The sequence below is a fragment of the Piliocolobus tephrosceles genome, chromosome 10 (genome assembly GCF_002776525.5).
Source record: "Piliocolobus tephrosceles isolate RC106 chromosome 10, ASM277652v3, whole genome shotgun sequence".
Taxonomy (NCBI): Eukaryota; Metazoa; Chordata; class Mammalia; order Primates; family Cercopithecidae; genus Piliocolobus; species Piliocolobus tephrosceles.
The window spans coordinates 99,226,734-99,253,239 of NC_045443.1; the positions used below are offsets into that span (position 1 = coordinate 99,226,734).

Sequence of the window (26,506 nt, forward strand, 5' to 3'; positions counted from 1 at the left end):
TTTTGGGTTTCACATGGGGCTTATTTTGTAATGCTGGGACACTAGTTTAAGGGATTTGGAGACATCGTTATTTTTATTTGGAGTGAGGGATGGGCTTATCTTCCCTTATCCCACATTGAGCACACATTTTTGCCCAAATTAGTTACTAACTTGTATTAGTCTGTTTTCACGTTGCTGATAAAGGCCTACTAGAGACTGAGTAATTTATAAAGAAAAAGAGGTCTAATGGACTTACAGTTCCTTGTAGCAGGGGAAGCCTCACAATCATGGTGGAAGGTGAAAGCCATGTCTTACATGGCAGCAGACAAGAGAGAGAGAATGAGAACCAAGCCAAAGGGGTTTCCCCTTATAAAACCAGCAGATCCCTTGAGACTTACTCACTACCATGAGAACAGTATGTAGGAAACTGCCCCCATGATTCAATTCTCTCCCTCCAGGTCCCTCCCACAACATGTGGGAATTATGGGAGCTACAATTCAAGATGAGATTTGGATGGGGACATGGCCAAACCATATCATAAGCATAATTCAATAAACATGGAAAAGTCTCAGAAATAACAGTTTCTGTGATTATCACCAAGAAACGTGTTTTCCTATTAACTTTTTTTTTCTACTCCCTCTTCCTTATTTTACTTTATCCTATTTTTTGTCTGCCACAGACCTCCCTGATCCTCCAGTGGCACCGACTGTGACAGAGGTGGGAGATGACTGGTGTATCATGAACTGGGAGCCTCCTGCCTATGATGGAGGGTCTCCAATCCTAGGTAACTGCCCATTGGTTAGTCTGTGTAGCTGCCAGTACAGTTGTGTCCTCTTTACGCATCTTAGTACACAGCACATTTTAAAATATTGCATTCAGAAGAAAACCTATTTTACTGTAACTTTATGCATTCAAAATGAAATATATATGTTGAGATGCTCTGTAATTACTCAAGATTTAAATAACTCTGATGAATATCATCTGATTGCCGGTTTTCTTTTTTGTTTGACATTTATACACACTAATTTTGAGGCAACTATAAGGCTAACTTCCACTATCCTAGCCAGTGAATGTCTGATTCTACATGATTTTATCTATGAAGAAATTTCTTTTGGAATTAAATAATTAGGCTGAGCGTGGTGGCTCATACCTGTAATCCCAGCACTTTGGGAGGCCTAGACGGGTGGATCACTTGAAGCCAGGAATTCAAGACCAGTCTGGCCAACATGGTAAAACCCTACCTCTATTAAAAATACAAAAATTAGCTGGGCATGGTGGTGCACGCCTGTGGTCCCAGCTACTCGCTACTCTGGAGGCTGAGGTGGGAGGATCACTTGAGCCCGGGGGCGTGAAGGTTGCCGTGAGCCAAGATCACACCACTGCACTCTAGCCTGGGCAACAGAGTGACACTCTGTCAAAAAAAAAAAAAAAAAAGAAAGCAAGAAAGAAAGAGAGAGAGAGAGAGAAAGGAAGGAAGGAAGGAAGGAAGGAAGGAAGGAAGGAAGGAAGGAAGGAAGGAAGGAAGGAAGGAGAGAAAGAAAGGAAAGAAAGAAAGGAAAGGAAGGAAGGAAGGAAGGAGGGAAAAAGAAAGAGAAAAGAAAGAAAAAGAAAGAAAGAAAAGAAAGAAAGAGAAAGAAAGAAAAAAAAAGATGTAAATGCTTAGAAACATTTGCTTCCCCTATGCCATGAGAATTTTTTCTCTTTGCTAACAATGAGACTCACAAAACTGGTCATTTCCCCCTTCTTATCTTCCTTGCTGGGACTCAGAGTCAACTACATTGGCTCTGATTATATTGTTCACCTACAGTGACTAAGTTGCTATGGCTGACTTATCTATGATCCATTTTTCTTTTCTTTGTAGTACAATTTTAATTTCTTAGTCCCATTATTTTCATCTATATTTTATATTAATATTTATATTCTCTTGGAATAAGGTAGGTTAAAAATATTTACATACATGTATGACTATTTCACATAGATTGATGACAAAATGCAAAATTTTAAGGACTTCTAATATCTGACAAAGTTTATTTTCAGAGACCAAGGAAAAACCTGAGTTTTCATTTTGCATACCGGCAGGATATTTTATTGAGAGGAAGAAGAAACAAAGCTCCAGGTGGATGAGGCTGAATTTTGATCTCTGCAAAGAAACAACTTTTGAGCCCAAGAAGATGATTGAAGGTGTGGCCTATGAGGTCCGCATCTTTGCAGTCAATGCCATCGGCATCTCCAAGCCCAGTATGCCCTCCAGGCCTTTTGTTCCTTTGGGTAAGTCAAGAGAGATGAGTCTTTGTCATGAGCATCATTGCCCCAGAGTATGACTGCTTTCTCTCTGATCCCTAGCTGGAACAGGCCTGGACGCTTCTTAGAGTGGTAGGTGGCAGGAGCTTGAAACAGTTAGGGACAATTTTATGTGTCTAAGAAATTAAAAAGTAGGTTAGGTTAAGTTGAATAGCTTCATAACATAGGCCCTGAAATTCATTACCATAATTCCATTGCCAACTGTGGATGGCTCTGGTTGCCATTCCCCACTGAAAGCATGTTGCTGAGTCCATGGACATATGACTACTCTCCATTTGCCCTTCTGAAGGTATTAGCCTATTAATATAACCCAGCTTATTGTAAACAACTATCACTGAAACAAATTGAGGTCAGTTCAACAGGCTACACTTGGAAACTGGTTTCTTTGCTTTACGGTCACACCTTAAACGTTATCTATTAAATCAAAAAAGTTAGTTCAGTGAAGGCAAAAAAAAAAAGACATCTCCATTATTTTATGGCAATGAGGTAGTTTTTTCAATGGAAAGAAAATGTAATACAAGAGTTTGCACTTAGAAATTAGAGAGCATTGGGAAAATTACTCTAGATCATTAGATCCCAAACCTTGCCTTCTTCAACTTCCTTGGGCCTCCCAGCTTCCCACACCAGCCTCTCAATTTGGAAAAAACACATGACAGCATTTCCAAAATTCTCACATTGATTAGATCTTTGCCTGGCACACAACCATGCTCAAGGTGTCTTAATTGAATTTCATTAAGATGTAGGGCTTTTATGTCTATTTTTATTTGTGTCCCCATGATTTTATCACAGTTCCTGCACTATTGCTATGTAGTAAATACTTTAATCTTTTCTGTCTCTTTTATCTTTAAGCTGTAACAAGCCCTCCTACTCTTCTGGCTGTGGACTCTGTCACTGACACGACTGTCACGATGAAGTGGCGTCCCCCAGACCAGATTGGTGCAGCAGGTTTAGATGGCTATGTGCTAGAGTATTGCTTTGAAGGATGTAAGTACAACCAGTAGATAAAACGAATACTGTCATCAATAGGTGAGATATATCCCTTCCCTTTCTTTTGTCTCTCTTCTTTAAGAATGCATCACCTTCCTATGAAAATAAGATCAAGCCAAATGTCATCCTTCTGAGATGTATACAAACTAAGCCCTTTTTTAGTACTCGGTGCTTATAAATTGATATCTCAAAAATACCTTGACTAGGCTGTCAGATTGGACACCATAATTGAACTAAGACATGGCAGGAAGAGATTGTAACAAAACTTCGGGGACTTCCACTTCTTAAACTGGTGGAATTGAATTGCACCACAGCAATATAAAAGTCTAGTTATGATGAAGCCAGTTGGAAATTCTAAAACCTATACTGAGCCAAAGGTAACTATCAAAAGAGTGGCCTATTTTGGGTAATAAAGGGAGACTACGTATTTGTCTAGTGATCACCACCTGCCTTCATCTAAAAATAAGATGAATTAAGAACCAGTCTTAGTTTTAAAGGAAGCAGCGTTAAATCCTCGAATGTATAAGAAATAAGTTCAATATGTAGCAGTAACTTATCTCAGGAGTTGGGGATATAAAAATGTAATCAGTTTAATTTAGGAGAGGAAGAGAAACAAGGCCATAAATTTTTAAAATCACTGATAGAAATTAGCAAAAGAAAAAATGACGGAAGAAAGTATGGGCCAGAATTACCTGAAAACCAAAAGAATGTGAAACTTACCAAAGTCCTGTTGTGTTTCTTGGTTTCTTATTTGCCATAACTAGAAAGGGATGACATTTGAAAATGGCTCTGGACTTGGTCTCCATTCTAGATGATGGTAGGTAAAGAATCATCCAGGAAACTTGTTCAAATTCCACAAACAATAGCCCAAGACTTCACCTCCAAGAAAACTCTTTGGACACCAAATTTTAACATAGATCCTCCAAATGAAGGAAGGAGGTTACGAAGCACATTCGGGAAATCAGGAATGTGAACACAAGTGCACCTCCCCTGGAGGAAACTCACTATGGAGAAGAAACTTCCTATGAAGAGAAAACTACTGAAAAATAAATCCCAGGTGCCTGGATTGGGACACCTATGGAAATGCTCACCTCTGTTCTGGAGGGAAGAAGAGGAGAGGGACAATGAAGTATCCTGATACCCCTCAATCCCTCTTGCGCCTACTCCACACACAGAGTCCTGTGATTGGTTTCTCCAGGATTTAAAAAGCCACTAACCAAAAGCAGTGGAAACGTTGTCAGAAACTTCCCAGGGTTAACCCAGCAAGGGAAGGGGGTAGTGTCACTAATGCAACAAGTAAATTCTTGAGCACTTCAGTTTATTCCTCTTCCATCCCCCCGCCCCCATTTAAAAAAGTCATGAGCACTCCATTCTGTTTTTTATATTATCCAGCCAGCAGAATATCCCAATCTTATGTGTGATGTGGCCTTTGAGCATAAACCTTTTGTGTATGTATGAATCGAGCAAATTCTTTACTCTTTTCTTTCTGATAGGTTTAAAAAGTAAGAAGATACAGCAAAATGATAGATGGCTGTCATTTTGATGTTACCCACCTTAGATAAAATACAACGAAGTGTATTTTACATAATTTTGCGTGTGGTCTGTGTAGATACATATGTATACCCATGAATACATATGTATATGTACACAGTCATTATGTATATATTTTGCTGAGTAATGTTTTGGAATTAGCTTTCTATGGGAGTTCTCTCACAACGTGTATCTCTTTCTCCTTGCAGTCTTTTCTTATTTTCTTTATGTGGCTGCCGACTCTTCATTCTCTTTTAATGGCTATTGTCCTCCAGACTAATTTTCTATAGTGTTTAATGCTTTTAGAGACGTCAGGTTCTATTCTGTAAGAGAATTCTTTGTTTTATAAGATCGTGTGTTGTTTTGGACTCTGCCTTTCTCTCGTTTTTGTTTTGTTATTTTTTTTAATGCCTGCAACATTTTACTCTTCTTTGTTTTCTTTCTGCACTCAAGTTTGTTCTTTCCTTTCTTAAAAATTCTCCTCACATGTTAAATAACTTACAAATTCCTTGCCCATCCCCTGGGATGCCATCTTCTTTGTCTGTGTTTCCCCAATTAAAGTGGTTCCAATATGAAGAGATGGACTACTTTTGTTCCCCCTCTGGTCTTGTTTTGTCCTGTTTTCTCTTGAAATTGTCTCCTTTACTAGTTCTTCACTCTTCTGTACATGTTTTCTGAGTCTCTTATTTTCACTTTCTCATCCACTGTCTCTCGACTCTGAAAATACCAACCCAGAAGCTCCCAAGCAGACAATTTGTTTAAAGATGTGTCTCTTTTTCAAAGACATAAGGAATTTTTATTCTCCACATGCCTTCCTAGCTGCCAGGATATTCTAGCCGCCTGCCCCTTCTCCTTGATAATCCTGGTAGGGTTAGAACAAGAAAGAGGCAAAGGTTCCAATGGACAGCCAGTCCAGTCCCCGATGCCCCCACTCCTCTCCTGATCCCGAGAAAGTCATCATCTCACACCAGTGGGGTATGCCCAAGACCACCCTGTGAGTCACCCATGTGGGATGCAGGGACCCGGGCAGGCTCAATTTGTTTTCTTGACAGAGTTCATTGTCATGGGAACATGACAATGTTCCCTCCTTAGCTGCTGAGGCAGCCTCCAATTCTATTCAGAACTTGGCCCCTGGTAAAACAGGGCTGGCCTTATCCCAAGGGCCTGCACTCCCAGTCTTGAATGAGGGAGCCCCACTGTGGGAGCACCGTGTTTCCTGGGGACCCAAGAGAATCCTCCCCTGCTGGGGTGGCAGAGACAGGAACAAGGATAGACTGTCTCACTGTGCGCTGCTCCTCTGTGGATTCCGGGACCTGCTCCTCTGTTTTCTTCAGGGTCTTGCTTTGTTCTTCTCTATCTCTTCTTCCCACTGCTGGAGGTGTCCCAGCCTCCTTTCTCCTCTTCTCTTTTCTTTTCTCTCCTCTTCTCTGTGGCAGGTGCCTCAGGACAGAAGCCACAGTCTGCACAGAGCAGGCTGTGCTCTCCTGAGGAACCCCCCTAACACCGTTTGGTCTCTTCCGTCACTGCTCTGAGGACAAATCTCTTTGCACACTTTGCATACTTTACTAACAGAGAATGCTGACTGCTGATACGATATTCTTCTGGTGTGAAAGTGGGTGTCTTTAATTAATTTTAATGACGGATTCTCAAAGGTACATCAGCAAAACAGTCTGATGAAAATGGGGAGGCTGCGTATGATCTGCCAGGTAAAGTATTCCGTGAAGCTCTCAAATTTTCTTACTATATTATAATGTTTCTGGGAATATCGAATGACCAAGCATGAAGTATACTCACCACACACACACACACACACACACACACACACAGATCCTTAGAGTTGGGGGAGAGGGAGCAGTGAGTTAATAATGTGGGGTCAAAGTCTTCTTTCTTCCTATGGGCAAAATGCATACTAACTTTTAGATGCTGAAACATTTGTAAGGCCTGAATGTGGGGTTGTGGGGTTAAAATTCTCTTGTACACAAGCTGCCAAAAACTTTTTAAAATTAGATTTTGGTTGCAAGGTTAGAATTTTACCAACTCCTTATGAGGTATCAGCCCATGAACTGTGTTTTCTCTTTGTGATATAAGCTTTTTCTCTTCATCAATGTGAATAAATATGATCAGGTTCTCTATACCCATGTTAGGGTCTTACAACAGTAAATCAACCAAGATAAAAATGTATGATATGGCTATAAAGGTCAATGTCTCTCATTCATAAAGATAGCCTTTTCTTGTTTTTCTGAACTTTATTGTGTATAGATGGCTAGCAATCATGATTGCATGAATCATTATAAAACCAAATTGGAATAAAACTGTTACAGAATTCTTGTGGACAGTTACTATTATTCAGGATGCCTTCATGCTGAATAAGAGGTTTTTCAGAAACAGCAGAAGCTTATAGTTTATTTTTCCTATTATTTATGTTAGCTATTTTAGGCTGTTTTTTATTTAACATATGAAAAATGTCCACCCCTGTAGTCGGAGTCCAGACCAAAGTCATAATCTCTCTAAATGATGTATTATTATGAGTAAAATACTAATTTGGAGTTGACTGTAATGGTTAAGATGATTTTTTTCACTAAACAGCATTCCTCCTTCTTTTCCTCTTCTTTTATGGACTTCAGCTGACAACTGGTTACCTGCAAACAAAGATCTGATCGACAAGACGAAGTTCACCATCCCAGATCTGCCAACAGATTCAAAGATCTTTGTGCGTGTGAAGGCTGTTAATGCAGCTGGTGCCAGCGAGCCCAAGTACTATTCTCAGCCCATTCTCGTGAGGGAAGTCATAGGTGGGTGACAAGGCTTTCAAAATTTAGATTCCATTTTACATTGTTCACTTTTTTTTTTCTTCAAACTGACTTTCTTTCTTGAAACCTCCTATTTTGTTGCTACTCCTTTGATATTTTGTTAATGCTTCCTAGGAGTTAGAACTTAACAAAACAGCTGTCTTCAGGCAATATGGGAGATCACCTTCAGGTTTATCTTGGTACTCTGAGGACCAGTTAGTTAACCTCTACTGGTTCCAGGAGCCAACCCTGGCTGGGCTGCCTGTTCACAGTGGAGAGAGAGTATGTTAATGCAACCATGCAAACAATCCCCCCAACAACCATGTACCTCCAATGAATCTGCAGGGTCAGAACCGTTTTCATAATATTATGAATATATTATTTGTACCTTTCAATGTTTTGACATCTGCACTGATAGTATAAAAATGAAGATGAGTAAAACTATTGATACCTTAGCATGAAATCAGGTCACTGCCACGGAGTAATACTAGCCAACCTTGCCTTCCTCACCACCATGAACTCAACAGTTGAAATAAAAGGGCCAGTTTTGCCTTAGAGAATTTCTTTTTTTTTTTTTTTTTTTTTTAATTGAGATGGAGTTTTGCTCTTGTTGCCCAGGCTGGAGTGCAATGGCACAATCTTGGTCACTGCAACCTCTGCCTCCTGGGTTCAAGCAATTCTCCTCCCTCAGCCTCCCAAGTAACTGGGATTATAGGCATGCACCACCATGCCTGGCTAATTTTTTTGGTGTTTTTTAGTAGAGACAGGGTTTCCCTATGTTGGTCAGGTTGGTCTCGAACTTCTGACCTCAAATGATCCACCTGCCTCAGCCTCCCAAAGTGCTGGGATTACGGGCGTGAGCCACTATGCCTGGCCCTTAGAGTGTTCTTAATGAAGCATAAAAATAATTAATTTTGGCTGAGCATGAATTAATTTGGCTCATACCTGTAATTTCAGTATTTTGGGAGGCTGAGGCAGGTGGATCACTTAAGCCCAAGAGTTTGAGACCAGCCTGGGGAAAATGGCAAAACCACATCTCTACTAAAAATGCAAAAATTAGCTGGGTGTGGTGGCACACGCCTGTGGTCCCAGCTACTCAGGAGGCTGAGGTGGGAGAATCGCTTGAACCCAGGAGGCGGAGGCCGCAGTGAGCCAAGATCACGCCACTGTACTTCAGCCTGGGTGACAAAGCAAGACCTTGTCTCGAACAAAACAAAACAAGAATAAGAATAATGGCTTTCATCAAATCTTGGCTCTTGAGTACATTTTTTTTCTAGACTTGTGTGACAATGAAATGCAAAGTATGTCTGAACACTTAGGCTGCACACTGCAGTACAATGGTTTATCCCAGGAAAAGCACCGTACAACTGAGTTGGAGGATGAATAGGTGACTTTTTTGCATAGAAGCTCCACTTTTACTTGAGGAAATAAGTAAGAAGAACTGCTTCATCCCTGCAAGCCTATGAGCCTTTGACTCCCTGCTCCTGAAGGATTTGCAGCGACATGCTCTAGTATCTTCATGATGTTTAATTAATGACTATTAATACACAGTGGGCCAGGGCTGCCTATTATGTACTCCGCCATAGTCACACAAGGAGCAAGTTACTGTTAAACTCCAACAGAGTCACCTAAATAGCAAGTGCTGGGTGCTAACGTTTTGTTTTTGTTTTTCTCTGGTAAGGAAGAATGGACAGTCTTCCCAGCTAATGTGGTGCCTATAGATGTTTTGTGGAATGTTCCCTGGCAAATATACTCACTGTTAGAAACTATGAATAACTGGCCAGATGCGGTGGCTCATGCCTGTAATCCCAGCACTTTGGGAGACTAAGGCGGGTGGATCACCAGAGGTCACAAGTTTGAGACCAGCCTGGCCAACATGGCAAAATCCCATCTCTACTAAAAATAAAAAAATTAGCCAGGCATGGTGGCATGTGCCTGGAGTCTCAGCTATGCGGGAGACTGAGACATGAGAATCGCTTGAACCCAGGAGGCGGAGGTTGTGGTGAGCAATGCCACTGCACTCCAGCTTGGGTGACAGAGACTCTGTCTGAAAAAAAAAAAAAAGAGAGAGAGAAAGAAAGAAACTGTGAAAAGTATGCATAGAATGTATAAGGCCCTAAGAGAAAATGTATTTTTCTATAAAGTTGCTTTAGGCTGATTACAACAATAAAAATACAAAGTTGCAATAAAGCCAAGGATGTCAGGGATAAATTTTGCTGAGTCAAACTGTTAAAACATCTCTGCTTGAAGAGAAAACAAGACAAAACAAAACAAACAAACAAAAACCACACACACATTTTGAACCAGTTACCATATATTGTCTGTCAGTGGCACATCTCAGATTTTATTGCAGAGATATGACCACAAGGGTACTCTGGTGAGTATCATGCCATTTTGCTTTTGTAAGGCTATTTTCAGACACCTGCAAAATTGTGCTATTTTACCCTCACTCAGAACCTCCAAAGATTCGCATCCCAAGACACCTGAAGCAAACCTATATCCGCAGAGTTGGAGAAGCTGTCAATCTGGTTATACCTTTCCAGGTAAGAGTTCAAAGGTTGTTCTTTTTCTCTTTCCACAGTTGGGTTAGTTTAGGAAGTAGGAAGACATGCTCTAACATTGAAGTTCATCCTAATTCAGGATTTCCTCAGAGGGAGAGGAGGTGAAGAAAGAAAAAAAGAGTGTTAGAGAATGACTAAGCAATCTCCTGCTATCAAAATAGAGAAATCTATAGAAACCATCATAGATTTTCTTTCTGCATGAGACAAATGAGATATAGTCTTGCCTGAGACTCAGGGACTATGGTGGGCAGGGAAGAAACATCAAGGAGATATCAAATGAAGAAATGCTTGAAGATTCTTTTGGTCGTATATATTTGTAAAAACCCATGATTTTAAGTGAAGCTCTCAGTGTCACATTCAGGAAAACAGTGTGTGCTTAGTTCCCACGATGACCCCAACAAACCAAAATAATTTCAATAAGGAGGACAACTGAAATTTGAAATCACGATGACACTAACTGAAATATAGGAACAATATTAAATCATTGTTCCAGCAAAAGAATCTGTTCTTCACAAAATTCACTAGTCTTCACTTACAATAGTCAATTTTGGTCTTACACAAATACACACACACACCCTGCACCTCCCAACCCTTACTCTCCAGCTCCCTATTCATATGGCACCTCCAGACAGTGCTGTTCAATGGAATTTTCTTCAATGATACCAATGTTCTGTATCAGCGCTGTCCAATATCATAGCCACCAGCCACATGTGGCTATTGAGCACTTGAAATGTGTAACTAGGAACTAGTGTGACTGAAGAAATAATTTTTTTTTTTTTTTTTGGTGACAGAGTCTCGCTCTGTCGCCCAGGCTGAAGTGCAGTGGCGCGATCTCGGCTCACTGCAAGCTCCGCCTCCCGGGTTCACGCCATTCTCCTGCCTCAGCCTCCCAAGTAGCTGGGACTACAGGCGCCCGCCACCACGCCCGGCTAGTTTTTTGTATTTTTTAATAGAGACGGGGTTTCACCGTGTAGGCCAGGATGGTCTCCATCTCCTGACCTCGTGATCCACCCGTCTCGGCCTCCCAAAGTGCTGGGATTACAGGCTTGAGCCACCGCGCCCAGCCTGAAGAAATAAATTTTTAATTTTCTTTAATTTTAATTAATTTTAATTTAAATAGCCACTTGTACCTTGTGGCTATTGTATCAGCCAGGCTGGCCTTAGAATGTAGGTCTCTACACACATTTGACACTCATACACACACACAAGCACACACACACACACATGCACGCACACACAGAGAGAAGTCTGTTCAAACCCAGGCTCCCATGAAACCAAACTAAAGGGATGGCCAATTCAGGCCATCCTCATTGCACTCCGGGCACAAACCTAAGGAGAGGCATTGTGTACTACATAACCCCAGCATGAAATCAGAATGAAAGCCAAGGAGGAAGTGAAGCGGAACACAGCCATGGAGGAAGCGGGGGACTTGGCAAGGTTCTTCCCACTTTCCTTCTCCTACAGCATCAAATAAAACCAGAAGCGGCAACAAGGCAGGCACTGGGGACCTAGCCCCAACCCTGCAGTGGGGCTGCTGAATCAGCCCTCAAGTCTCCACACCGTTCCTGCCACCACAGCTAATCCCAGCTCCCAGATCTGGGGATCTGTGTGTTCTGCTTCTGTCCCTGAGTCTGAGAGAGAAAAATCATGAGAACAAGTTCCCCGTAGATCTGGCATCCCAGAGACTGTTCAGCCCCCAGGAAGGGAGATGAGACCAAAATGTGATGTTAGTATATTTGCGTAATCTCTAGAGTTCCCAAACATTTTCTCATTTGATCCTCAGAAACACCCTGTGAGGCAGAAAGGCCAGATTTCCTTACCTTGCTTGAGAAGGGAAGAAACTGACAGGGAAGTTAAGTGACTTGCCCATTGTCACGCAGAAAGTCAATGGTAGGGCCAAGAACAGAGTCCGTGGCCCCGTGACTTAATTCAGTGGTTTTTTCACTTTATGTGTTACTAGAGAACCCACATTTTCCCCTAGTGGCTAAGAGCAGGTTGTACATTTAAGGAAATATAAGCTTCAACTGTCTTTCCCTATCTTCAACAATGTTGTTTTCCGCTTCCCATGTGTGAGTCTGAGCACCCCCAGCCACTCTTCAGGCTCTGAGAGCAGGGTTTGGTGTGTAGCTCCACATCTCTTATTATAACCCAGCCATGTTCAGAGCCCACAGGAAAGCTGTGCCTTACCTGACAGAATTCATGCTTGGTTCCTGTCTGCCAGGGTGAGCCTGGATGCTCAGATTTTCTAGGAAATTCCTTTGTAATAGAAATGGAAACTCAGGTTCATGAATGCGATTATGATTTCTTATATTCTGCTCTTAAGGAATAGTTTCAACAGCTAGAGGGAACAGAGAGAGAATTCAGGTGATATTGGCTGGGCACGGTGGCTCACGCCTGTAATCCCAGCACTTTGGGAGGCGGAGGTGGGTGAATCACATGAGGTCAGGAGTTCGAGACCAGCCTGGTCAACTTGGTGAAACGCTGTTTCTACTAACAACTACAAAAATTAGACAAGCACGGTGGTGTGCACCTGTAAACCCAGGTACTTGGGAGGCTGAGGCAGGAGAATCCCTTGAACCCAGGAGGTGGAGGTTGCAGTGAGCCAAGATTGTGCCACTGCTCTCCAACTTGGGCAACAGGAGCCAAACTCCATCCAAAAAAAAAATTAGATGATATTAATTACAAAAACTTATGTATTGGGCAGAAACTTTCTCAGGAATTCAATCTTTATAACCACTCTCTGAGATAGGTACTACCATTATTCCCGCTGAGGCACAGAAGGCTTAGTAAGTAACTTGCCCAAGGTCACACAGACATTAAGTGATCAGGAGCCAGATATAGATTCCAGGGCCCCAGAGCCCATGCTCTTAACCATTATCCTGTGTTGTGTAGGCTTTTGGAGCCAACAGACCCAGCTGGGAGACCTGGTTCCAGTGCTTACTTAACTGCAAGACCTTGGGCAAATTATTTAACTTATCTATCCAAAAAATGAGAATAATGATACTAAGCTTGATGTGAAGACTAAGGAAAATAATCAGTGTGATGTACTTAAGGTAGTGCCTTGCACATAAAATGCAGATGACAACTTTGCTGCTGTAATTGCTCACCACCAGACTAGAAGGGTGGTGTTTTCCAGCCCTGCCTAGAATAAGTTAAGTCATTGTCCTTCTCATAATGCTGAAGAAACATCTTGAGACAATGTGATTTACCCCCTCTACTTTTGCTGTCTTTCTTTTTAGGGAAAACCAAGACCAGAATTAACTTGGAAGAAGGATGGTGTAGAAATTGATAAGAATCAAATAAACATTCGCAACTCTGAGACTGATACAATCATATTTATTAGAAAAGCAGAGAGGAGCCACTCTGGGAAATACGATCTGCAAGTCAAAGTGGACAAATTTGTGGAGACCGCATCAATTGACATCCAGATTGTTGGTAGGTTTAGACGAAGGAGCCAGAACGTTCTGTCAAAGCAGTACAGGGATGAATTGTCCTTGTCCCTAAGGCAAGAGCAGGAGTTTTGTTAGGCTGGCTCTACATAAAACTCTTTTTTTAGATTTGTTTTTTAAAAATAGATAAATTAGGCTGGGCGTAGTAGCTCACACCTGTAATCCCAGCACTTTGGGAGGCCGATGTAGGTGGATCACTTGGGGTCAGGAGTTCAAGACCAGCCTGGCCAACATTGTGAAGCCCTGTCTCTACTAAAAATACGAAAATTAGCTGGGCATGGTGGCGTGCACCTGTAATCCCAGCTACTCAGGAAACTGAGGCAGGAGAATCACTTGAACCCAGGAGGTGGAAGTTGCGTGAGTTGAGATCAAGCCACTGCACTCTATCTAGCCTGGGTGACAGAGCGAGACTCTGTCTCAAAAAAAAAAAAAAAAAAAAAAAAAAGACAGTAAGATTTGTTACCATTTCAAAATGAATTCTCACCAACTCAAAGGACTAATCACGAGAGATTTAAGGCATATATGTTCAAGAAAATTAATGAATGTACTTTTTAGTGAAATCCTTCTGCACTATTCTACAACTTGGCTCTCTCTTACTCTTAGTTTCTCATCTCCCTGATGATAAAATTATTTCTTAGGTTGAATTCTTACATTCTAGACATTATAGATTCTAGCTATAGTTTAGCATGTTTCTTACTACACCTAAAATTTACTGGTAAAGTTTTCATGGAGAATGAAGAATTTTTTTAAAATATTAATATAAGTAAGATGTGCCTAAGCAAAACTGAACAGTTAAGCACTGAACTCTTTGATCCTGCCGAGTAGTTAGATACTTACCTGCCCAAAGAATAAATAATGTTAGTTCTTAATTATTTAAATTATTCTGTAATTTTTGCAACTTCAAGAAATAAATTTAAGGCCGGGCATGGTGGCTCACACCTGTTAATACCAGCACTTTGGAAGGCGGGCAGATCACTTGAGGCCAGTAGTTTGAGACAAGCCTGGACAACATGGTAAAAACTTGTCTGTACTAAAAATGCAAAAATTAGCCAGCCATTGTGGCACACACTTGTCCTAGGTACTTGGGAGGCTGAGGCATGAAAATCACTTGAACCTGGGAGGAGGAGGTTGTTGTGAGCCAAGATTGCACCACTGCAACTCAGCCTGGGTTACAGACCAAGACTCTGTCTCCAAAAAAAAAAACAAAAAGAAAGAAATTTAAGAGCAGAGCTAGAAAAAAAGCCTTGTTTTCAATCATTGTTATCATTGTATTTCAGTAAATTTGCTGAAAGTTGAGGTTCTCTAACCAACGGGGCAACTTCCTGTAACAGCCTCCTTTCTTGGTTTAAAGGGTCATTCCCTTTAAACTAAGCACTCTTTTCCCACTGGCTAATCCTTTTTGAGTTTTGTTAAGTTGAAGGGAGTGTTGAGGCTGCTCTGTGCCCTTTGATCTGGCCTGGCTCCATTCTACTGGAAGGCAAAGGGTCTCAGAAGCCCCCAAGGCAGGGTCTAGAAGAGTGATGCCTCCTAAAACAGAGGAAAGGGTCTTTTAAAATATCCTCCTGAAATGAAATGTAGACTGGGAAAGAAAGTGACCTTGCAGTGACACCATGAATTCATCCTGTAGACCGTCCAGGTCCACCCCAAACTGTGAAGATTGAGGATGTCTGGGGAGAAAATGTCGCTCTCACATGGACTCCACCGAAGGATGATGGAAATGCTGCTATCACAGGGTATACCATCCAGAAGGCCGACAAGAAGAGCATGGTAAGGTCTGGCTTTCTCTGGTTATCAGCAGCAAAAGCCCATTTCATCAGAGGTAAATGAGGTGGCACAAGGGCCTCACTGGTGAGGAGCCAGCTGGGGCCGTGGAGAAGTGATGTGGCAGAGCAGAAAGGAAAAGACCTGTGGAGTCACAGAGCTGGAATTAAACCCCAACATTGCTACTTAAGACCACGTGTATAAGGACCACACGTGACCACAATCACTTGACCTCTTTCATCTCTGTTTTCCTGGTCTATATAATGGGGGCACAAATATCCCCTGCTTGATTATTACAAAGCTGAAATGATATAAAGCAACTGGTTCAATGCTCCATAGAATTCAATAAACTCATTCCTTCCGCAAATATTTGCTCGAGACTTTGACTCAGATTCACACCCATGCAACTCTGTCTCCTTGTGAAATAAGTTGGATACTATGCATTTATATCTACAAAAAAAGAAAAAAGACAGACACCAGTTAGAAAAGAAAGATTCTCCAAGGTTACAGTATGTGCAAATGCGGAAATGTCTGGAGGAGGAAAAGAGCCTAATGCAAGCTTGTCCAACCTGTGGCCCCCGGGCCACATGCAGCCCGGGACAGCTTTGAATGCAGCACAACATGTATTTGTAAACTTTCTCAGAACATTATGAGATTTTTTTTGATGATTATTTTTTTCAGCTCATCAGCTATCATTAGTGTTAGTGTATTTTATGTGTGGCCCAAGACAATTCTTTTTCCAGGGAAGCCAAAAGATTGAAAACTCCTGGCTTAATGTGTTTAAAAAGCAACCTAGTTGGAGTGTGATATATTATAAACTTATTTTATAGATGAGGAAACTGAGGCTCACAGAGGATAAATGACTTGCTAAAGATCACCAGATTTTTTCACACCCGAATTCCCAGCTATTTGGGAGGCTTAGGCAGGAGAATTGCTTGAACCTGGAAGGCGGAGGTTGTAGTGAGCCAAGATTGTGCCACTGCACTCTAGCCAGGATGGCAGAGCAAAACTCCATCTCAAAAAGGAAAAACAGAACCAAAGTTAATAATACAAACTGGGAGCAGTGGCTCATACGTGTAATCCCAGCACTTTGGAAGGCTGAGGTGGGAGGATTGCTTGAGCCCAGGAGTTTGAGACGAGCCTGGACAACATAGGGAGACCTCCTCTCTATAAAAAATAAATTAGCTGGGTGTGGTAGCACGTGCCTGCAGTCCCAGTTACTCAGCAGGCTGAGGTGAAAGGGTCTCTTGAGCCCGGGAGGTCAAGACTGTAGTAAGCCAAGATTGCATCACTGCACTCCAGCCTGGGTGACAGAGTGAGACCCCGTCTCAAAAAGAAAAAAATATATAATAATAATGTTAAGTAAATGTACTGGATATTACTAATGTTTCTCCAGTGATTTAGCTTCAGGTCTTTCTCATAAGAAGTTGGCACTAAAATTCTGTAATTATACTTTATTCTACAAAAGATAGCTAGGAAGACAAATAGGTAGGTAGACAGGTGGATAAATAGATGACAGACACCTAAAGGTTATGAAAAAATATAAAGATCGTAGATGACATCTAGGGTATATGAATCTAATGTGTAAATGAAGATTAAATTACATAGTCAATTGCAAATAAGTTGTAAAATATTAAACAAAATATACATTGTTTCAACATATTTTAACAACGTTTATTACTCTCCATATAAACATATTTTAACAACATATTATTACTCTCCGTACAAAAATGAGTAGTCTTTTTTCCCTTTTTTAATAAAGCACTTATTTATCCCAATCTACAGTTAGAAAAATTGTATACTTTTAGGTGATTTTCCTCCAGTTATTATTATTTTTTTCTTTTAGGAATGGTTCACTGTCATCGAGCATTATCACCGAACCAGTGCCACCATTACTGAACTGGTCATAGGGAATGAATATTACTTCCGGGTCTTTTCTGAAAACATGTGCGGCCTCAGTGAGGATGCCACCATGACTAAAGAGAGTGCTGTGATCGCCAAGGATGGTGAGTTGGGAATGGACTGACATTTGAAAACCTTGGTTGACAGTGACTACACAGAGAAGACTGGAAAAAGAGATGTGGTGAAAGGGAATTTAAAAAATGGTAAATGTACATTGTAAAATTATGACAATGGTGTTCAAGTAAAATTTAAGTGAAATTATATTATTATTGAATTTTTTTACAAATCTAGGCTTTAATTCATTCCAGCTTCTAGGCAGTGGATCTATAAATGGCTAATACCCCAGAGACAGGAAAAAGTAGACATCTTCTTCTAGAGTTTCTACTTTTATTCTTGGACACCTTCAATGTAGCTACACATGGGACCCACTCAATTATAAAGGGAGAAACTCAATTCTATCCTTATCTTTTCACTTCATCATAAACCACTCTTTTTAAAACCTTCCTTGTGAATTTTCACATTAGAACAAATTTCTGTTCAAAATACTCAGAAAGACACCAAAGTCTTCTCAATATCTGGTTCAGTTTCAGATGACCCTTCTGGCTTTGTATCTCATGTATGATTGGCTATGCATTTGTACCCCTCAGAATGTTTGCCACATGGCGTTTGCTCATCTTTTTCCATGTGTTTCTAAGTTCAGGAAAGTTTTAATCGTGAGTAAAGGATGCCACCAATAATATAGTCTCAGGCCAATTTACATAATTTTAACATATTTGTAATGCTTGTTTTTAAGGTAAAATCTACAAAAATCCAGTGTATGAAGACTTTGATTTCTCAGAGGCACCCATGTTTACTCAGCCTTTGGTTAACACTTATGCCATCGCTGGTTACAATGCCACCCTAAACTGCAGTGTGAGAGGAAATCCTAAGGTACTATGTTCTTCTATCACATCAGTTAAAGTCCCTCGCTTGTATTTGTTGTGTTATAATGTAAGTAACAATATAAACAAATCCAGCTGCTCCTTGTGTTTTGGTGGTAGATAATTAGGCACACTATTCAGATGCAGTAGTAGAAAATGCTTACATTTCTTTACTAAGGGATTCCTCTGAAGAAAAAGCAAACCACCTATTTAAAAAAGAACATCTCCTGTATAAGAAGATGGATGTGTAATAACATTGTTTCACTTGGAAAATTAGGTGGTAATGTCAAGAATTCTGTGATAGATTAAACAACAATTACACTATACTGTAAGACAGAATATAAATGTGCTTTGATAAGGGTACAGTGTGCTAAGAAGGGAGATATCATATCCGGTTGAAGAGATGAGAAAGGTTTCAAGGCTTCATGTTGGCATTTGGAAAGAACAACAATTTAATGAATATCACCCATAGGGATGTACATATCTCTGGGTGCACTGAGAGAAAGTACCCTAGAATTGGGAAAATTTATGAACATTTTTTTTTCCTGTATATACCTTGATCATAAATAGGGAAGTTGGCCGGGTGCAGTGGCTCATGCCTGTAATCCCAACACTTTGGAGGCTGAGGCAGGCAGATCACTTGATCAGGAGTTCGAGACCAGCCTGGGCAACATGGTCTCTACTAAAAATATAAAAATTAGCTGGGCGTGGTGGCATACAACTGTGATCCCAGCTGCTTGGGAGGCTGAGGCAGGAGAATTGCATGAACCTGGGAGGTGGAGGTTGCAGTGAGCTGAGATAGCACCACTGCACTCTAGCCTGGGTGACAGAAGACTCCAAAAAAAAAAGGAAAGTCAAAGGAAAAAGCCAGACTGAGGATGAGCGAAAGTTGCTAAATTAATGTGTACTTGGAAATGATGTTGGTACATCCAAATGGGAATGATCAGGAAGCAGATGGAGAGGTTCACCCAGAGCCTAGGAGAAAGGCCAGGGCTCTTGTTCTCGGTTTGGGAGTCCCAGACATAAAGATGCCACATTCTACCCCTTGCCAAAGCTTTAGAAAGGAATATCATTGAGGAAAGAGGATAGCGAGTAAAAAGCCAAGAACCAAGGTGTGAGGCTCAGTGATTGCTCCCATGTAAAGGGCGGAAGGAAGAAGACTGTGTGAAGGAGACAGAAAAGGTGCCATCTCTAGGTTCTGAGCAAGATAAAATAATAGAAGAGGTGGAAGAGAGAATGAGGAGGGTGTATATTTACAAAAGAAAGGAGAAGACAATATGAGAGTGAGGAGTCACTGATATCAAATGCTGTTCAGAGGTCAAGGAGAATGAAGTCATCTTCCTGGGTGATTGGGTCGTTACTGATCTTGCATTATCTGATTGGAGTAGATCCATTGCCATGGGATGATGCATATAGACATCAGAGGACAGGTTAAGTAATGAGGAGGCAGATGCAGTTCATAAATAATTAAAAAAGAGTATCAGGAAAAGGAAATGAGGAAAATCAAATGGTCATGACACCTTATGGGGATTCTCTGAAAAAAATGCCCAGCAAATATGCACTCTCTACAATGAGTTAATATCATGGACCTATGGATGACATTGTTTTTTAATTTGAAAATATTTAATTGACAAATAAAGGTCATATACATTCAAGCTGAACAATATGATGATTTGATATGTGTACATATTGTGTAATGATTATCACAATCAAATTAATACATTCATCACCACCGATGCTGTACATTCGATGCCCTGAACTTGTTCATCCTATAACTGAAAGTTTATACCCGTGTAGATCAAATTGAAATGCAACTGAATCCATTTGAGAAGATTGCCCCAGAGTTGCCTCTGAACAAATCTGGCTTTCTTTGTCAGAACTGTTCGTTTGTTTCTTTGCCAAGCACGAAGTAGAGTTTAATGTGAGAAATAGTGCCCAAGTAGAAATCTGTCATTCTCAGATGCACTTTCTTTCAAAGTCATGCTTTAAAATTCTGTCGCTGGCTTTGATGGTCTACTAATATGCCAAGTACAGGTATATTTTGACCTAAGTTTCTTCAATTTGAACTTCAGCCTAAAATAACCTGGATGAAAAACAAAGTTGCTATTGTGGATGACCCAAGATACAGGATGTTCAGCAACCAGGGAGTCTGTACCCTGGAAATTCGCAAGCCCAGCCCCTATGATGGAGGCACTTACTGCTGCAAAGCAGTCAATGACCTTGGGACAGTGGAGATTGAATGCAAACTGGAGGTGAAAGGTATGACATCCAATATCTCATGTATAGACTAAAGTTAAAGAAAATCATTGAATTATTGTTCTTAATGCTTATTGTTCTTAATCCAAATTGTTTGCCAAAATGCTGCAGTGGGGGTGGGAGAGGGTGGTGAGGGTGAGGGAAGCAGGGAGGGAATTCAGGGAGAGAAGGCAGTTTTACATCCTACATTCACTTCACTTTATTTGTGGAAGGTTATTTGATTATTTAAGTCAACTTATTTTTGTCTTATGTGATTTGCGCTAAGGGACTGTTAATTTCAGTGGAATGTTAGTATGTGTACACCATGGTAAGAATGAAAGGGGCTATCACTTTGGTGACATCATTCATCTATAAATAGAAGCCTAGTGTGAAAATCCATCTATTGAAATGGCAATTGAGGAATCTGCACTATTTTTAATTAGTTTACTATTTTGTTAAGTTTATTATTTTCTGATATTTATAGAAATGGTTTTGCTAATTAAGTGTTTGATATTACACATATAGAATTTACAGTATATACATATTATAACAGGTTGCTTTTCAAATATCTAACTAGAGAACTTCCATATATAGGTATACATTTCATTTATACTAGTTTTCAAAGTGTGGCAACTAATGTAAACCAAGAAAACACATAAGGATTTATGTGGTTGAAAAGCATAACCTGCCATCTTAATCAATTTTCATATTAATCAACTACCATTTTTATACTGACATTTTTCTTTACGAGCAGAACCTACTTTGGGACACCATGAAACCCCCTTCAAAGAGTCACCATTATGAGATAATAGGTGACATGATCCTAGTGTGTTTTCTCTCATTCTTATCTGTATTATATTGCCATTCTGTAATAACCAAAATCTTTCTTTTTCCAATCTCTCTATAATGAAACTATGATCTAAAACTCAGAAAGTAACTATCTATTTTAGAAAATCATAGTAAATGCTTGGGTATTTATATTTTTTTAAAAAAGAGTCTTTTAGCCGGGCGTAGTGGCTCATGCCTGTAATCCCAGCATTTTGGGAGGCTGAGGCGGGCGGATCACGAGGTCAGGATTTCGAGACCAGCCTGACCAACATGGTGAAACCCCGTCTCTACTAAAAATACAAAAATTAGCCAGGCATAGTGGCACATGCCTGTAATCCCAACTACTCGGGAGGCTGAGGCAGGAGAATGGCTTGAACCCAGGAGGTGGAGGTTGCAGCGAGCCAAGATCACGCCAGTGCACTCCAACCTGGGTGACAGAGCGAGACTCCGTCTCAAAAAAAAAAAAAAGATCTTTTAGTCCTAAGTCTAATATAAATATGATAGAGAAACTTCTTGAACAAAATTACTTTCATATATACATATACACATACACACACACACACACACACACACACACATATGTGTGTGTGTGTATATATATATATATTTTTTTTGAGACAAGGTCACCCAGGCTGAAGTGCAAGGGTGCAATCTCAGCTCACTGCAACCTCTGCCTGCTGGGTTCAAGCAATTCTCGTGCCTCAGCCTCTTGAGTAGCCAGGATTACAGGCATGCACTACCATACCTGGCTAATTTTTATATCTTCAGTAAAGATGGGATTTCGCCATGTTGGCCAGGCTGATCTCAAACTCCTGACCTCAAGCAGTCCATCCACCTTGGCCTCCCGAAGTTCTGGGATTATAGGCGTGAGCCACTGCACCCAGCCGCTTTCCTCTTATAACTTTTTAAAGCTGTATTTTTTCTTTTACGATTCATAATTGAGTGAAAGGAAAAAGATTTGATTTTTTTCTCACAAATATAAGGCATATAATGTTCTTAGAAAATGTCAAGCCTTACTATTGAGATAATCCTTATGAATTTAAACATTTTTAGCTCCTTTATTGACTTTAAATGATTATTAAGGTCATAATTGCAAATCATCTGGTTTCTCAACTGCTGGCCTTATTAGTTCCAAAGTATTGTTGATGCTTTTGTTTCAATATCCCCCCAAAAAACAAAAACTAAAAAAAAAAAACAGTACCACTTATTTATGCTTTGAAACTAGCTGAATGTTGTTAATGATATAAAATGACGCTTTAACAAATGGAACAATATTTGAGGCCCTCCTTAAAAGTGAATAGTATTATACATATACATGATATATTCTTTTTAATGAAAATATAGTAAATGGTACAGTAATTAAATTTGATAAAAAGAATAATGTATTCTAGTACATAAGTTCATAATAAAGTATCAACTGTGATATATTGATAAAAGTTTTTGGTCCTAAAAGTAAAGCTGAAATTGTTTGTCATCAGATTGTTATCTGATAATAGGTAACTTGAATCAAGTTAAGTTGTGAAAAAAGGTAAGAATGTCAACTGAGAATAAATAAATACCGGTACAAATATTCTGATTCTGCAGTGATATATCAAGGAGTAGATACCCCTGGACAACCAGTCTTCCTGGAGGGGCAGCAACAGGTTTAAAAAGTTTATATCCCACTGGATATTCTACTTTCCGTTCCATTCCTCTTACATGAAAATGCACCTTGCATGTAGAGCTTGACTTTCTCATTTGCTTTTAATTGTACCTCTTAGCAGCTCATGGCATACAGTGTTTATGCCATGAACAAGGAAGGCCAAATTATTCAAGGATATTAAGTAATGTAGAAACTAAGTTTTATCAGAAAACTACGTACCTTACCACATGTCTCCATGAATAAAGCCAGAAAGCTACATTTGAAGATGATCTCGTTTTATATAATAAGACTATCAAAACTTGGGAATCAACATTTCTTTATTATTTTCATTTTTTAACTGTAGAAATACTTTTTTAAAGATAGTTTACAGCATAGTTTCCTTACATTCATGATGCAATTCAGAGAACTGAACGTTTTAAACATTTTTTTTTTTTAATGTTCTGAGCATTTTTTATGGAAAGAGGATAAAAAAAATCCAATATTTAAAGGCCGGGCATGATGGCTCTCGCCTATAATCCCAGCACTTTGGGAGGCCGAGGTAGGTGGATCGCTTGATCCCAGGAATCCAAGATCAGATTGGGCAACATGGCAAATTCCCATCTCTACAAAAAGTACAAAACTTAGCCAGGTGTGGTGGCGCAAGCCTGTAGTCCTAGCTACTTGGAGAGCTGAGGCAGGAGGATTGCTTAAATGTGGCAGGTCGAAGAGGCTTCAGTGAGCGGAGATCTCCAGCTTAGGTGACAAAGTGAGAATTTGTCTCAAAAAAATAACAAATAAAAATAATAAATTGGGAAACTTACATATTTAAAATATTCCATTACAAATTCACCAGTAGAATATCTGTAAGCCATCTATCTGTTGAAGATTTTAGACATTTTCATGGGGACTCAAATTATTTCACATGTTTATGAACTTAAAAGGAAAGAAAATTCTAGACTCTATTATAAAATGTATCAAGCAATAAATGAGTACTATCATATACATGTGATTCGCCCCCATTTGGAATTGCAAATTAAGAGTTATTTGCAGCTGGGTATGCAACCTGATTAAAACCCTGATGATGTAGATCTATGCCTGAGTTTACAATATTTGTTTTGTGAATTTCCAAAGATAATATCAGCTTTCAAAAGAGAAAAAAGTAAGGTTCTTTCTTGAAAGCTTTGTAGATTGTATACAGAATAGCTTTGTAACATAAGGTTAAGTTTTGTGTCTATTTAGATCAGTCATATATATTCCATTCAGAATACAATATTATAGGATACACTAGTCTAATATTTGTACTTGATAATTTTGCCTTTTAGAATTTCAACATATATATATGTACACTAACACTTTGTCCATTGTCTATGTTTTTCTTTTGTTGAAAAACACGATATATATATGTTGTAGGGTTTTGGTTTTTGTATTTGTTCTAAGCTAATGGTTTGGAAGCTCTTACCATAGATATTCACTATACAATCGGATTGGCTTTGCCACCTATTCAGGCAAAGTAGTTGTGCATATTAATAAATGTTTTACATATTAATGATCCTTTTGACATGACTGGATCCCCACCCTTCATTTCATGTGCTTCTATTTTCCTACATCTTTTACATGACTAAGGATTAATGAAATCACCTCATCATAATCATGACCATAATTTCATCCAACAAGTACTCAACTTTGGTGTTAGCACTTTATTAATGCTTACGACTTCTCTCTCTCTCCCTCTTTCTCTTTTCCTTAGTCGTTGCACAATAAGGATTTTTGAATGTATAATATCATCTAAGGTAAGCTTTCATATGGTTTTGGCATATGAAGCTTATGACTGTCATAAGCCATACCAAGCCTGTGGAGTATGGCATGATTTTCATTATGTAATCCAATGAAAATAGACTTATTTTAAATAGCTAACTTTGTAGTTTTAATTTGCATTTCACTATCTTGAAATTAACAGCTAGTACTTATCCATCACAGCAGTCTCCTGTTGACATGAAGCAAGTTGTTGAATGCAGTAGAGCATGAATCAAAGCATTTAATGTAGACAAAAACGGGTGATACCCAAGCATTCTGAATTATTTGCATCAAGGAATGGACATGTACATAAGTGGCATCATTTCTACCAATATGTGACTTGAGTTGTTTTTTTTAAAAAAGGAGAATGACTTTCTCAAATTTGCATTAAAGAAGTTTTTAAGAATGTTCAAATGGCATGCTGCTTTGTCTGGACGTGAATTTATTAGCAAGTAGTGAAGCACTTCACTAAAGGACCATGAATTTTTGTGGTTTCATGGATTCTCTCTTGAAGGGTACTTTTATTTTTTTGATATAAATCAGAGACTCAGAAGGTAGGTATGAAATATTGGTAGGTGTTTCTCACACCTTCAGAAAGTATTGGACTGGTCTTATCATTATAACTTTAACAAAATATTTCCAGTTTTTGTGCTTTTATGTGCATAAATGACCAAAGTTAAAGGGGGTAGTTTATATATTTTCCAATGTGTTTGAATTGAAACTCTCTGTGCCTAATTTAAAACAACATTAATAAACTGGAAGCAGATCTTCCTGCTGATCCATAAGGTGGTATGCATGTATTCTGCTGTTCAGTCAGAACACTTCAATCATCTATGAGGAATCACAAAACCTCTCAAAGAGCAATAAATACTTTCCAACCACTTGGGAATTTAAATGAAGATTGAACAATAGTAGGGGAAAAACTGCTATGGTTCTGCTGGGAACTTGCTTTTCCTTCTAGATGCCAAGTGCTTTAAATTCTAAATGTACTAAAACCAGGAGAAGATTTCCAAGTAGAGACTGAATGAATCTTTGTAACTAATGGGAACATAATTAGTCACATTTCCAGGCAGCTAGTCAAGAAGTATTGTTTCAGTGATTTTTCACGGAGATGGTTTTGATTTATTTCTCCTTTTGGTCCTCTCTAGGTGGGCTCTCCTTCTGCAGGCTCCTCTTGCAAGGCGTACCTCCAAACATAATTGATTCATATCTGCGAGACGTACACTCAAGCAATCCCGAGGAATACTGAGGGCCTGGCCACTGCCTCTCTGCACTCTGCTGCTTTGAAATCTGGTTGAAATGAGAAAAAGCATTTTCTGTTTTTCCACCAGGCCCCCAAGTGTGGTCTTTTTCTTTCCTCCTAATGTTGAAGAGAAAAAAAAAATTTTTTTTTTTTGCCCAGATTGCTTAATTAAAAATTGCAAACAAAATCTCATTTGTTTGCACTTTGGTCATTATTATCTCTGCTCACTGTATTATACTTTACAAAAATGCAAGCCATAGAATCAACAAAAGCAGTTATTTTAAATAGTAGGCTATAAATGCTTTTTTTTTCCTCTCAAATAATGTAACACAATACACCACAACTGGACCTTGAAAACCCATCTTTCTCTTGATCTAATAGATTTTTCTAACTAAAGCAGAGTTGTTTTATTTCATACAGCCCTGCTTAACACCAGGATCTGTGCCCTGTTTTCTTATTTGAATGCAATAAAACATTTTTAAAAGTCTAACTTTCAAACAAATTTCCTCAGAAGGGAAAATGAATTCAGTGAATGGTACAACAAATCTGAAGTGTTTGTGATGAAATGATACAATATTCATTTATGTATTTGGGGTCGTGTGCCTA

At 39.5% G+C, this 26,506-nt stretch overlaps 1 protein-coding gene across 11 annotated transcripts in view; it reads left to right on the forward strand.

Annotated features, from left to right (window-relative positions):
• MYBPC1 (myosin binding protein C1) overlaps positions 1–26,096 on the forward strand; it is a 98,885-nt gene extending 72,789 nt beyond the window's left edge. For 5 of the 11 annotated variants that reach the window (XM_023186623.1, XM_023186911.1, XM_023186842.1 and 2 more), the window contains 13 exons: positions 659–763; positions 2,059–2,247; positions 3,130–3,264; positions 7,422–7,589; positions 10,041–10,129; positions 13,387–13,582; positions 15,224–15,363; positions 17,204–17,363; positions 18,053–18,189; positions 20,252–20,438; positions 22,827–22,885; positions 24,611–24,653; positions 25,806–26,096. In XM_023186623.1, coding sequence (XP_023042391.1) covers positions 659–763; positions 2,059–2,247; positions 3,130–3,264; positions 7,422–7,589; positions 10,041–10,129; positions 13,387–13,582; positions 15,224–15,363; positions 17,204–17,363; positions 18,053–18,189; positions 20,252–20,438; positions 22,827–22,885; positions 24,611–24,634 — 1,589 coding nt within the window. In that variant the 3' untranslated portion in view covers positions 24,635–24,653; positions 25,806–26,096. Of the gene's footprint in view, positions 1–658; positions 764–2,058; positions 2,248–3,129; positions 3,265–6,449; positions 6,504–7,421; positions 7,590–10,040; positions 10,130–13,386; positions 13,583–15,223; positions 15,364–17,203; positions 17,364–18,052; positions 18,190–20,251; positions 20,439–22,826; positions 22,886–24,610; positions 24,654–25,805 lie in introns of all 11 variants that reach the window. The other 6 variants (XM_023186566.1, XM_023186987.1, XM_023186411.1 and 3 more) reach the window with 5 other exon arrangements.
• The last annotated feature ends 410 nt before the right edge of the window (positions 26,097–26,506 follow it).